Source organism: Balaenoptera musculus, chromosome 18 (assembly GCF_009873245.2).
Source record: "Balaenoptera musculus isolate JJ_BM4_2016_0621 chromosome 18, mBalMus1.pri.v3, whole genome shotgun sequence".
In the NCBI taxonomy this organism is placed as follows: Eukaryota; Metazoa; Chordata; class Mammalia; order Artiodactyla; family Balaenopteridae; genus Balaenoptera; species Balaenoptera musculus.
In genome coordinates this window covers 11403858-11419289 of record NC_045802.1, presented here as the reverse complement: position 1 = coordinate 11419289, position 15432 = coordinate 11403858, and the positions used below count along the sequence as shown (strand labels likewise).

Sequence of the window (15432 nt, the reverse complement as noted above, 5' to 3'; positions counted from 1 at the left end):
TTTTTCTTTAATCAGTTTTATTTATTTTAAAGAAAATAACAGAAAGGATATTTTATTTTTACCCATACAGTTATCATTCCTAATGGTCTTCATTCATTCCTAATGATCCAACTTTCTTTCTCCAGTCTGTAATGTACTTCTGGTAGCAACAAATTGTCTTAATTTTCATTTATAATACTTAAAGAATATATTTGCTGAATGAAAAATTCTGGGTTGACAGGTTTTGCTCCAGCTCTATGGCTTCCCTGATTTCTAATGAGAAGTGTGCAGTTACTCAAATCATTCTTTACCTTATTTGTGTCTAGTTTTTCTCTGCTTGGTTTCAAGATTTTCTCTTTCCTTTGGTTTTCTGCAGTTTTACTATACTATGCCTTCTGTGGTACTCCTTGAATTTATTTTGTTTGCAGTTCGCTGAGTTCCTTCCATCTATAAATATAAGTTTTTCAACAAATTTGGGAAAGTTTCTACTATTATTTCCTCAAATATTTTTTCTGGCCCCTTCTCTTACACTTTTTTCAATTAAAAATTAATCAATAATCATATGAGAAAGAAGTGGAAAATTTTATTCAAGCCAAATTTGAGGATTATAACCCAGGAGACAGCCTCTTAGTGAGTTCTGAGAACTGCTCCCAAAAGGTAAAGGGGGGAAAGGTCAAGTATATATGAGATTTTGGTGAAGAGGGTACATGCAACTAAATGCACATCTCAGTAGAAGGCTGATGCTAGTCATGAGGAACAGACATTTAGTTAATGATTTTAGTGCTTTTCTAAGTATGGGAAAACGTATGAGTTTGGGTTCATAAAACCTCCTGAAAATATCAAACTATCTGAAGGCCAGTTCTGCCAGTTTTCCCAGAGCACAGAGTGTCTCACTCCTGGTCTCTGCCCTGAACTCCTTTCAGGGTGTATTAAAAGTCAGCAACTGCAGTGGCTAACGACTTGATTCTTGTAGAACTGGATGGTGGGCAACATTATTTTCCAATCCCTTCTTTTTCAGTTTGGGAGGCATTTCTTAACCAATTTGTCCCATGGCGCTAGGAATACTCAGTCCCATGTCAGGCGAGGATTTTGTTGACAGGCCACCCAATGTTCTGTTACTGGACTAGGTTCTGTTAACAGTAGCCAAAAGCCTGTGGACCTCCTGTCTCACTAGTCTGTTATGGTCCAGGAAATGGTTCCCTCTTGTTGTTTTTTCCCATATCTAGAGTTACACTATTACCATCACTGATCTCATATGACTATATATTTGGTCAATCATTTCAAGTCGCCTAATCATCATTAATTTTATCTGAGGCTCAGTAACACATTTGGTAATACAAGGAACAATAATCTTGTAAAATAGGCAGAATACAAGTAATATAACTAGTAGCATTAATAAGGTCCTAAGTATTTAAGCTAAGAACTTCTATTAGGTGTGGCCTAGTATCTCCAGTCTGTTCTGCACCAATAGCTGTCTTTAAGGGAAATGATATACTGGCATTGTATGTAAAGTTCACCAAACATGTCTGCATGTACAAGGCAAGTAGTGGGTCATCATGACTCCTTACAGAATTGATAAAGGATTGTTATCTTCTAAGGAGTTATATGGCTGGCAATAGAAGGAGAAAAACTGATCTTTATGGTTGAGCAGGTATTCCTGCATTGGGGAGGTCTGGTTAATGTATAATGCAGATGCACAATGCACACTAGAAGGGAGAAAGGAGTCCAAAGGGCAGAGAAAAACCTTATGTTTAAATTTTTCTTGTCTTGCCTTCAAATGTGAATTTTTATTTCATCACTTTGCATATTAGATTTCAAGACTGTCCCATAAATCTCTTCAGTTCTTCCCCCCCAATCTTTTCTATCTCTCTTCTAATGTTTCAATCTATATCTAAGTTCATTTATTTCTCATTCATGTCCATTCTGCTAATAAGTAAACAGTGGATTTCTTTTTACTTTAAATATATTTTTCAGTTCCAAATTTTCCATTTGATTTTTTTATGTTGTGGTTGATAATTCCCACCTGCTAATTCATTACAAGCAAATTTTTTTACACTGCTGGTTATAAAAAGTCCCTTAAAGTCTTCATGTGATAATTAAACAATTCTAGGTTATCTTGGAGGTGGCATGTGCCGATTTTCTCTTCCCTTGAGAATAAGTCAGATTTTCTTGGCTCTTCATAGGACGAGCAATTTGTGATGATATGCTGGACTTTTTGAATATTATCCTGTGGAGACTATATTCTGAAAAATCCGGATGTTTTTTGTTTTGGGGGGTCATTTTCTTGTTTAAATACAATTACAGATTGTCATGCCTTCTATGTGTGGTGACTCAGATCTCAATTCAGTTCCTGAAGTCTTATTTACAATCTACTATCCGTTTATCATGATCATACAAGGTTTCATGGGTCAGCCATAGATTTTAACTGTGTTTTTTTTAAATATAGAATTCAGACCCTTTTCCGACTGTCTCTTTTCTGGGGGCCCATTAATCACCCTGTAGTGCTGGTTGCCCTAGTGCTTGTTACCTTAATTTTTCTGGCTGGGAAGCTGGTACATCAAAATAGAAAAATGAGAAACTCAGCCCATGGTGACCACTTGTTCCATGTTTTGACTCCCCTCTAAAACATCCCTGCTTTTTATTCAGTCTCCAAGGCCCTCAGGTGGATTTTTTCAGCATGATGTCCAGAGTTTTTACATGGTTATTTGTGGGAATATCAGTTTCTTAGGAGCTTTCCCTTCCATACGAGTTTTGGAAAATCTCCAAAGTGGATTTTTAGTTCTGGAGGTTGTTTTATACATTTTCTCTTATCACTTAGGCTTTTATCCTAATATAATAAACTGTTAAAAAACCATGATGCTATCATTTTCTTGAATGAAAGACAGAACACAAAACTAAATACTGAAATATCTAGCAATGAAGACTAATTGCTTGACACATAGGTTATTTGATAATTAAGAAATCTCCAGTAATGATTATGAAATATCTAAACTCTGTTAAAATCTGTTTTGCAAGTTTATGTCAAAAGGCCACCTTATATATAAGACTTCATAATCTTGTAAACATTCAATAACTCCAACCAAATGGAGCTCCAAAATTAACTTAACTCAGAGTAAATTTTACTATACTACAGAAAGTTACAGTGAGAAAGTCTGTATTTTACAAATTTCTTCCAAACCTAATGAGTTATTTAACTGATTAGTGATATCTTTCCTCATTTGCCGTTTACCAAAGATAACCAAATACAAAATATTCACTGACAAGTTACACTGCTCAAAACCACATAAAGAAAATTATTTAGCACTCTCATGATCCACAGGTCAAAATCACTTGAGACAGGCTTCACAGTATAGATATTCTGAAGACATTATTTGGGGGAGAATTAATTTATTTTACTTATTTTAAAGCCCAGATGTTGACACACTATCTACATTAAGCTCAGAATCATAGACAATACTCTCTGACCAATACAACTTTTTTATGCTGTCTCTTTTCTCCAGAGATTTTGAGGCAAAAAATATAAACACTGTGTTATTATATAACAACTAATGATGTAAGCTTCATTTGTAGTTTAAACCAAATTTCAACTAATTAATATGTCCTACATACCTTAAAAATTCCACTGTAACCCACTATCTCTTCACTCACAGGAAGTGACCTTGCCTCCTACTTTACCAAGAAAATTGAGACTATAATGTGTGAACCACCTCAGCCTTTTTCCCAGTCATAACACAATCTGATCTTCATTTGCATCCTCTGCACCTTTCCTTCATTTTCTGAATTTCCAGAAATAACTTTTTAATGTCAAAATTTTTGCAGATGCCTGTCCTGATAGTAATTGTACTTCTAATATTTACAAGTTGAGAAAATACACATGCACCCATGGACTTACAGTCAACCTCCATTAACAATAAGGGGCCCAGCAGGCTATGCCTACAGACTGGGAACTTTCAAATCTTAATGAAATACATTTTCATGAAATGCCCAAAATTTAGAGGCATTTTCTTTTAAAAGTTCTGACTCTGATGTAGGTACTCTATTGTCTATGTTAGGATTCAAGGAATAGATTCTTTATCACTTGGGTACTTGTGTACAAACAAGGTGACACAGAGTTACTACTTATTTTCACTGTTGGTATAAAAGAATGTGATAAGAAAGAGCCATATGACAAATTACTAAGTTTGCAAAGTGGTTCAGAACAATGTTTGCTCCTTTCTGAATGGAGAATTATATAACTGCTTATGTTTAACCCTTTTTCCTTTTTGCTGCCAAGAAGCTCCCACCAATTCCGAAATTTCACTATAGCAATCATACTGGATTTATGATTTGCACATCTGTATTTTCTTGATTTTCTACCTTTATTTATATTTCATTGGTTTGTCACTCTACTTAACATCATTCTGTTAGTGCTTGAAGAAAGCAACTTCAAATATTAATATGGAACAAGGCAAAGAAGTATGAAAGGAAGGCAAGTTGCATATTAACCCAAATATCTGAATTACAGAAACATTTCCATGCAAAGCCAACACATGGCTGAACTAGGACTCAAACCCAATAAAAGGACCTATGAAAGAAAAAGTGGCTGTACAAGCACAAATTCATTTCTAGGGATAGTAAAACAAATAAAATGATATGGACAAAAGATGGTAGCAAATACTGTCACCTTGACATAAAAATGACAGCACTATTGTCAGTCAATATTATTATGGTTATTAAAATCATTGGGAACAGAAATATCTTTTAATAAGGGTAAATTCAAACTGTTACTTATATGTCCAATATAGAACATAAAAATTTAAACAGAAATATTAATGCAAAAATACAAAGGCAAAGAAGAAATATTTTTAATGTTTAGTACTCCTTTTCTATAACACAATCTTCACATTGATTATTTAAACAGTAAGTTTAAAAAAAAAAAACTCTTACATGAAAGACACGTGCTTCTTCAGAATTACAAATACCTTGACTTACACTGCAGAATTCTCTCTCAGCTCCAAACAGCTTGGGATATCACAATTCCTAATGTGACTTAAACAAAACTCACATATTTCCCCAGCCAGGTGTACTGCCCATTAAGAACTAATTCATATATGTGAATGTAATATCTTGCTTAAATAAATCTTTGTTTTTAAAGTCAAAAAACAGGAAGAATATGATAAATCACATTAAATAATTAGTTTTGCAAAATTAGGATAGGCACTACTGTCCCCACTTCCTTGCCTACTGCAAAGGACAAACAAGAATAGAAGCTAAAACAATAATTTCAGCTACATGTAATATTTTACATCATTTTCCTTCTAAATAATTAACTATTCTTTTCGAGTTATTTCTAACATTTCAATTGTTCGTAATATAATTTATATATTTCAAAATTTGAGATTTCAAATACCACATTAAGCAATATGGTTTTATAAAATTTATTATTTCAGAATTATGTCAAGAAAAGCCACAGCTTCAACATTAGAAAACATTCTAAAGAATAAAAAAAGTTCATGAAGGGAAAATACTTAAAAAGTGAAAAAGCACCTTTGAAACAAAATGAAACATATAATAATAACTCAGTTCCAAAATACAGAGATGACTTTTAAACCACGTTGAAGAAAGTCTATCACTATATATTATATTGTATCACATTTCACACCTAAAACTTTCCATAGAATTTATAATAAGATGGTTTTACTACCTTATATCCAGGTCCTAACTGATGAATTGCAAATATCTGTGCAGGGTTGAGGGCTTCACTGAACACATACACGGCACCAAGTTGACCACAGAATACCCTATTTGCATCAGCAGTTTCTGAAGATCCGAGAAAGCACTTGTCATAGCTCTATTTTTAAAAAGTCATAAAAAAATAAAATGTTTTATTTTGTAATGACAAAATATTTAAGGATACCTGCCTTCATTGTCAGGAATACCATAAAGCATAAATAACAATAATACCAGAAGAAAGCAACAATTAAGACTCCATGGAGTATTTAAATAATAAAAAACAACTAAAGATTTTTTAGGGAAAGTTAATCAGTCAAATGTTTCATATTTATGGGCAAGCAAACAAACAATAACCACCTACTCAATAATCACCTGACCAACTTTCCAAATTCTATAGTTAAAAGCAAAAGGGCTTATAACTATTTATTTACAAAGGTAAAACTAATTCTAAAACTGTAATTATTTGTAATTGTCCATAGATAGTCATCTGAATCAACATAATGACTATTCCAAATTTAACCATAAACACATTGGACTGAATTTTTAAAATTCTACCTAATTTCTCCGTTATGGATATATTTCTCTATTTCTCTACACTAAGTTAAGGACACAAAGAAAAATCACTTCCTTCTCTTACATGAGTAGGAATTATGCAGAATCAGATAAACAATAATCACTAAAATCTGCTGACTAAAGCAGATGGTACAGTGCTCTCCATCTGGGGAGTTCAGCACCTACGAAACCACACTTAACAAGACCCTTCCCACCTCTACTTCTTAAATCTCACCTAATATGTGGCCCCACCTATCCAGACCAGTGAAAGCAGTCACTGTTCAGTTCCGTCCTCCCATTCTCAGAGGTTATTCTACACCGGAATAATGATAAGCAAGACATTATATATGTATGGAATCCCTTTGGTGCCTCAATAAAATAACCAAAAAATTATGAATGAGGTAGAAAGAAAGACACTCCTCATACAATACCCAATCTTTAATTAAAAGTATAGGAAATTAAGAACTGACTGCATAATGTATGTGTGTATATGTGTTATTGTCCAGGCCTCTCCATTTCTTGGAATATTATTGCAAATAGTTGAAAAATCAGTCTTTTCTTCCTTTCTTTTTTTAAATATGACTATGGAGTCAACAAAATCACTCTGCAATAAAAAAGACTGTCCCCTTTGGAGGGCAAATATGAAGCAGAATTTCATGTGAATATTCTAATTCTGAAAAAAATCATTCTCATAAATATTTATTGACTGTGACCCAACTATGAGTTTCTAGGACAGAACAAGCAAACTGTTTCTGTAAAGGAACAGACAGTAAATATTTCAAACTCTGCAATCCCTAACTCGTTTCATCACAGATTCTTCTTTGATTTTTGTTTTATTTGAATCTTAAAAAAAAAAAAAAAACTTTAAAAAAATGTAAAAACCAAGATAAACTTTCTACTTCTGCCTCAAAGCTTTTGCACTCACGGCTTCCACTGAATGGGATATTTCCTCCAAATATTCACATGACTTTCTCCCTCCACTCTTCTCACTAAGACCATCTCTGGACCATCTGGCTTCTCCCTTCCCTACACCTACACTTTCTATATTTGTTCCCACTTAGTTTTTCTCCACAGTATTTATCACCATTTATCTAGTAAATAATAGTCACATGTTATACTTATTCATTCTGTTTAAGGTCTTGCTTTCCCATCAAAATGAGGTATAAGACACAACTTTTAATGCTTGAGATTCTGAAAAGAATAGAATACTGCATTTATATTTTTGACCTAACACTTAATAATTTGGCCAAGCAATTTTCCTTTTTTTGTGTGTCATTAATCATATCTTTTGGCAATTTAATTATACTAAATTAAACCAAGAGTTCACTTAATAGAAAAAAATTTCAAAGTAAAACTATTGTTTCTACCCAACTATTTTATTATTCAATTCATGTTATAAACAGTGATAGATCAAACACTCAAATACATTAAAATACAGATAAATAAAAACTTACATCATTTGTGTTAACATGCCAAGCCATATCACCATAGGACACCAGCTGTCCATTAACATAACACCGAATTTCACTGTTCCTCCATCGATTGTAAATGTGGACAATGCTGATCATGTACCACTTAAATGAAAAAAAATTTAGGATATCAATATGTAATGTTTAGTTATTACTGTTTAAAAGCAACCATAACATTTATCCCACACTACAAAAGATTGCTTGAAGGAATATTAATGATCATCCACTAGCATTTTTTCAAATTCCCTTTCCCATTTCTCATTTTACAGGTGAAAAAAATGACTCATAAAGAATAAATGTGTGATGGAGATGGAGTGAGAACCCTTTCAGCCCTGGACTGACACTCCTTCCACTATACCAAGATCCAAAAATTGTGGAAATACAATTATATTTATGCTCATTCATTTAATAACATTTGCATTGTGCCAGGCACTGCAAATACCCAGTTTTAACAGACAGACCATAGGTTCAAGCTCTTCTGGAATTTATGGAGCAGTGAAAGAGCCATACATTAGACAAGTAAACAAATACAGAATTAAAAATCATGATGATTACTGTGGGGAAATAAGAACAGTGTAAACTGAGAAAGAATAACCTAGGATTCTACTTTGGATTGCATGGTCAGGAGAAATCTGTCAAGGAAAAAAAATTTAACATTTACAATAAGATTTAGATAATTTCAATTCCACAATTTAGAATTATTAAATCCAGGAATAATTATATTTAACTTAATAATGTGTGACTATTAATTAAGAATCAAGGAATGAGTTTATACTCAGCTCTCATTTTATAGTTACCAGTGTCAACAAAAAGCATTTTAAAGTCTATTTTCATATGAGATGACTTAAGTTCTATATAATAATTTGTGGATATAATCCTTGGCCTCTTTGCAGTTAATAGCCTAATGCAGATAATATAGAAATATTATTTCTAAACTATAGAAAAATACAAATGATTTATAGATATTTAAACAATTATGCTTTCATCAGTTAAGAGAGATTTAGACTAGTTTTCCCCAAAAACATAAAAATATAAAGTACAAACTTTGTTCTTCAGATTAGTTAAAAGCACTATTCAATTTATTTCATACATATTTTGCATAATATAAAGCCATAAGAGTAATTCTTAACCACTAAAATATTAATCATTTCAAAGTATCTGAAAAACTTTGAACAAAATTCAACTTTATTCATTTTGATTTAGAAAATAAAAATAGTGCACTGAACAACTCACAGAAGACAGTAATACAAGCAACACTTTTCCTCAATTACATAAAAAAAAAAAGTCAGGTCAAACCATTTAACCCCTAAAACACATCTGTTTTAAAGCTGTTTTATTCTAGATCATCCTTAATTTATTGCAAACTGAGGCTTTCACCTGACCTGAAAGCAACATATATGTTGGCCCTGATTAAAATTAGAAAATCTTCAAAGTTGGTCATTTAGTGACTCATGTTTCTAAGTATTATAAAATTATCAAGAAACTGAGCTTAAAATAAATTTAAGAAAAATCTTATAGAAGTTTACATGTATAAGAATTAAAATTTACCTCTATAACACTCATTGAGTTTAAAAAATTTCAACCAGAATGCTATCTGGGTAAAACAGGAGATACAACCTTTATATTTTGGAATAAAATTTTTAGAAATTTTAAATTTCTAAATACAATAGACATAAATAAATGTCTATTAATAGAAAGGGATTTTCTGTTGCCCAAAGACAATTTTAAGATAGTAATATATGAAAAGTATGAAAAACTGTTCCTAATACATATCTGACACCCATAAGTAAGACACCACGGACTACATTTCTATTTATTTTTTTATCTACTATTTCTTCATTATGAGATTTCTTCTGATAAAATTGATATTATTTACTCCTCAAAGTCATTCATTCAAAGAATTTACTGTGGGTCTACTTCATGGCAAGTGTCCCCAAGATCATAGGCACATGAAGAAATGTAACATATACAGCCTAAAGGAGGTTTCATTAGAGAAACAAACATGAAAACAACTATAAAACAATGGATAATATCTAAATTACACATATGGGAGCAAAAGAAGTAATGACTAACTGAGGGTAGGTAGAAAGGAAAGACAGAGAAGGACGGCTAACAGAGAAGAGTTCACTAAAAGAGTAAAATAAAGCTTAAGACTAAACTTGAAGGATGAATAGAACAGTTGAGTAAACAAGGGGGAAAGAAACATTCCAGGCAGAAGAAACTTAATATGGTACATGGAGCACAGTGGTTTGACAAAACTTTTCTCAGTGTTCAGGTGTGGCAGGCAAAATAGACAAAGACCAGATCGTAAAGAGATCCATAGTTCACCTTTTGTAATCAGCCTTTACTTTTTGCATAATGTGGTATAACTAAAGAATTTTGGGCAGGAAAGTGAAATGATCATCTCCATAGTTTAGGAACATAACTGGAAGCAGTAAGGAAGTGGTGCAGTTAGGCAAGTGTGGATAAAGATAAATGAAAACCACAGCAAAAGTCCAGGTAAGAAAACCATAGGAGCCTACACTAAGACAAAGGCATTGGTAATTTTAAAAAGCGGGGACAGGAACTAATTAACAGAACTGACTGGAACTGCTAATATAGAAAAGGGGAGTCTAAGATGGTTTCCAATTTTTCACTTCAATGGGTAGTGGTACCATCAACTTAAGATAACTAATATAGTTATCCAGTTATTAGCCAGATAATTAAGTTTGGAGTTATAAACAGAGTTTGCTTTTGGTCATAACACTAACATAAAAGATTAAATGGGTGAATAAATGAATACACAACTTAATGAATGAATTGATCTCAGAATGAACAGTACTTATTTATAGGAAAATTAACCTTTCTATTCTCTTGCCTTAGTAAATCAAGATATACTCTACAGATAACAGACAAGTGACTTTTTAAATCAAAAGAGCCCAAGTTTTGACTTGATATTTTTTGACTAAAGGAAACAGGAGTAAACTTGGAGACTATATATGCATATTGATACTATACATGTATGCTGAGGTCTACATTTAGTTTGAAACTCAAAAATAGATCTATAAAAGAAATACAACAACAGGAACAAGAAAAAAGGATGTATATTAAGAATTCATCAGAAAAATGTAATATGATATTTATACAAATATCAATTGTATCTAACATGTATTGAGTAAATTTACTACATAGTAGGTAATGTGCTAATTGTTTACATTCATTTTCACAAGGTCAAACATCTGGTTAAGTGGTACCACTAGGAAAGCACTTTTTGATAGTCTAGCTAAACCCCTTATTAGGAAGGATAACAACTTAGCTAGGGTATCCCCTGAAAAAACTAAAGAAAGGGGAAAAAAATAAAAATGGGGTTATCTCGAATAATGAAACAGTAAAATCAAATACTAATGATTTTCAAGGTTTATAAAAATCTTTACAGAAGGCCTTTCAAAACCCACATCACTCCCTGGTCCTGCTCCTAACAAGACATATATAGAGAGAGAGACCTATTACAACTGGGAATGCATTTCTCAAAGGGGAAAAATGTAAAGACAGAGAGAGAAAGAGAGAGAGAGGGAGAGAACAAATGGTTTAAATTGCTTTTTATTAGTTAATGGCAATTTTATTTGATCCTTAACTTGATGCTAAGTTTTCTTATTTATACTCTTTAAACCACTGTTTCTTAAATTTGTCCGATGAGAAAAATCACCTAGAGCATTTGTTAAAAACTCATATTCCTGACATGAAAATGATAATTCCACGAATCTGTATTTCTAATAAGCTCCCACTAAAATTCTAAATAATTTGGCACATTTGGCAAACTCTGTTTGGGTAGCATCCCAAATCTAATAAATCAGAATTTCTAGAGGAGAGGCAATGAGATTTATATGAAAAAAGTGGGATTTGTATCAAGAAAAAAATAACTCCCATCCTAATGTATAAATTTATTTAGAATCATTGCTTTTAAGCTATTTTCTAAGTATATATTAATGAATTATTGTTAAATTGACATTCTTTAATAGAAATAATTATTAAACTATCCCTTACATAAGAGGAAGATTTTTATTAGACTCATGTAAAAATAAAAATATATATTTGAAAACCCCATCCAAAATAATATTTTCTTTAGTATGTGGCACACTACACATGGGATCATAAGCAAACAAGAAAACAAACAAAAAAGAAAGAAAAAGAAATGAAGCATTCCTGCCACCTTATATGGGCTCATCAAATCTGTTAGGGTCGTTCCTGTGGATAAGGGGTAGAGTATGCCCTGAAGAAGGTGAACAAAATCACTGCTCTATATCCAAGAAAGACCCTTGAACCTGGAAGGGGGACCAGGCCTTAAACATGTGGGAAGGAGAACTATACTTCTTTTTTTTTTATACAGCAGGTTCTTATTAGTTATCCATCTTATACATATTAGTGTATATATGGAGAACTATACTTCTGTCCCTTGTTTTTTTAGACTCTGGACTTTCAAATGTTTGGTTACTGTGACACGAAGATGGAGTCCGGTAAACAAAAGAAAGAATCTCTCTAGTAAATCCCAGCTGACAATGAGTGAATTATATCTATATAGCTAATGATACAGTTGCATGTTTCTCTGCATTTTCTCTTGTTATTCTTTACCTTTAAACAGACTTCTAAAAGTACGTTTCAACTTGGTCTCTGAATATCCATATTCTAGCGGATATTAAGCAAAGGTATATTTCATGGGTCTAAACATTAACAGGAGAGCAACATCCCTCTCCTTGAAGCCAGCATTACTGAAGAAGCTGAATTTAGTGAAACCTTCAATCTCAGGAAACAAGATTTAGGGCTGCTAGGATCAGCTAAATCTCCCTTAAGAAAAGTCTCTCTGTATTACCAAACCTGGAGGTTTAACATTAGACTTAGCAAGGGAGTTCATCATCTATAAATCCATAGAGGACAGCATACACACACATACACTAACCAGTTACTCTGAAGTTTGAATCTCTAGTCTAATTCTGTCTAGTATAGGGATGTAAAACTTACATCCCTATAGAGTAGAAGGAGTATTACATGTACCAAATAAAGACTAAAACATTCTGTCTAGTCTACGTTCTGTTACCTAAACCGAATAAGGTTAGAGGAAGAAGGAGGAAGAAGAATAAGAAAAGAGAGAGGAGGGAGAGGAGAAGAAGGGGAAAGAAAAGGGAGATGAAAAGGATGAGCAAAAGAGAAGGAGGAGGAGGTAAAGGAGGGAGGAGAGAGAGACGGAGGAGGAGGATAAAGAAGGAAAGCGAGAGAAGAAGGTAGAATTATAATTAGAGTAACATAATTCCTCAGATATACAATTAAAGTCACAAAGTTCATATAAAAGTTTGCCTTGGAATAATCTTTGAATAATCTTTGAATAATCTTTGAATTAATCTTTGAATTAATTGTTGAAATACTTTAATATTTTAAATACTTTAAATACTTCAATATTGTTTTCACAGATGTGCAGAAAATTTAAAAGATACTGCATAATTTCTGTATATTATATAGTAAATTTACATATTATACACAAATTATATATAACAATATATTATAAATAAATTATATATAATATATACTAAAATTTTAGGATCAGAATGAAGATCTAAGAATGTGGCAGTTCCTGGCATTCAAAGTAACTGTGTTTTCCATTAAACCTGTGCAAAACACTTTTTCAAAAAGCATAAAATCTCTCTTAATGGTCATGGATATTACTCTATTCTCTACAATTCCAAAAATTAACTTAGCTTTGCAATATGCATTATTATGCTGGGACAACAACAAAAAAGGCTAGTAAGCTTTAGATTTTAAATGTGTATAACATAGCAACAACCTAAATTACTTGGTCTTTATTGCCATGACTACTTTTCTTCTTACTGCCACATGGAAAAGGTTCTTGGGATACTTACCTACAAAGAAGCACTGACCACAACAAGGCATGCCCTCTTTCTCACTGTATCAATAGTAATACCTCATTTATTTCATACTACGGGGAAATAAACTGCTCAATATAAATTAGCTGTCCAAATAAATGTAACTTACTCCTTTAGGAAACAAAAGGGTTTTTGGTTGTTAAAGTCATATTTTACTTATTTATCTAACACATATCACTGACAGTCTACCAAGTTCAATGCTCTGTGTTAGGTGTATGAGGAAATACAAAATTGAATCTAACACATAGCTTAGTCTCAACAGTTACTAAATAATGCACATATAAATGAATAATAAAGGTTTAAAAGAAATAACGGCCATAAGAAATACTGAAATAATATGCTGAAAGAGAGACTGTATCTGGGGAGCAAAGCAAGACAAATCAGGGACAGATTCCACAGAAATCTTATGTGAAATGGAACATAACACAATGGGGTGGGATTTAAGACCTAGAGCTGAGAGTAAGGGGACAAGTAAATGTATTTTAGGCCAGAGACCGAACATTTGAAAAGGAAAAGATAAAAAAGTGAAGCATGTATATCAGCTCAGTTTTGCCAAAATAAAAGGTTTAAGTAAAAAGCTGAAAATAAAATCCAAATCATGAAAGACTAGGTTAAAATTTTTAATTTATTCTATAGTTAGTAAGAAGTAAATGATTGGTTTGAACAGTGAAATAATATGATCAGGAATATAAATCAGGAGGAGGAAGAGGAGGAGACAGAGGATCCAAGATAAAAAGAGAACAATATGAAGAATTTAAGCAACACGTAAAGAATTTTATAAAGGTGAAAGCTATAATTCAGCGATACTAAGTATAGGACTTGGAAATTTAACTGACTGATATAAAGATCAAAGAGGGGCTGAAGCTGACTCAAGTCCCCACTACTATGAAGACAGTAGCCTCTTAATCAAAACAGAGGACTTAAGAACATGAATGATATGGGACTGGGATGGCAAATTCAATGTTACACATTCTGAGGCTGAGGGGCCAGAAAGACATTCACTTGGCCATATCTCATAGGGAGATGAGAATATAAGAATAAAGCTCTGGAAATAAGAATAAGAGAGGAAAGCTATCATAAAACTGAATAAAAATTCCCGAAAAAATATAAGCTCCACAAAAGCAAGGATGCTGTCTGTTTTGTTCACTGTCGTATCTCCTGTGCCTACAACAGTGTCTGGCACTCAGTAAATACACATTGAATGTTCACTGAAAGAATGCCATACAACAGATCACAGCAAGAGAGAGAATGAGAGAGTGAGTGAGAGAAACAGTCACTGCAAGAGGTCAGGAGCCTGATCTTTTTATGTCAAAAGTTAGATATAAAAGTAGAAAGAAAATGCAGACAAGGATAAGAGAAAAGCAGTAGGAGTCACGAGAAAACCAATAAAAGTGAATATTACAGAAGTCATAATAGGTGAGTTTTAAGAGAGTGGGAATGGTGAATTGTGTCATTCTCAATAGATAATTTACTTACACCTACCTTGCGTGGCTGAAAATCATACTTCACACAGTGCTGAAAACCTTTTCCTTTGGACTTCAGTGATGTGACTATCAGGCAATTGCCAACGAAATGAGCAGAGTAACCAACTCCTTTGCTAGTACGAAAACTGCAAAGAAAACTGAGAATAGTATAATATCCTCTGCGACAGAGAACAATATATCTAAAGATTAGTATTATACAAATAATATAAAACATAATTATAAAAATAAAACTTACATCCCTATAGAGTAGAAGGAGTATTACATGTACCAAATAAAGACTAAAACATGAAAGGTTTAGAACAACTAAAAGAAGGCATTTAAATT

General features: G+C 32.6%; 1 protein-coding gene across 8 annotated transcripts in view; it reads right to left on the bottom strand.

The window, feature by feature from the left end:
* NBEA (neurobeachin) overlaps positions 1–15432 on the bottom strand; it is a 602800-nt gene that overhangs the window by 520948 nt on the left and 66420 nt on the right. For all 8 annotated transcript variants that reach the window (XM_036831611.1, XM_036831614.1, XM_036831612.1 and 5 more), the window contains exons 6-8: positions 15107–15233; positions 7698–7817; positions 5663–5809 (exon numbers count right to left, since the gene is read on the bottom strand). In XM_036831611.1, coding sequence (XP_036687506.1) covers positions 5663–5809; positions 7698–7817; positions 15107–15233 — 394 coding nt within the window. The remainder of the gene's footprint in view (positions 1–5662; positions 5810–7697; positions 7818–15106; positions 15234–15432) is intronic.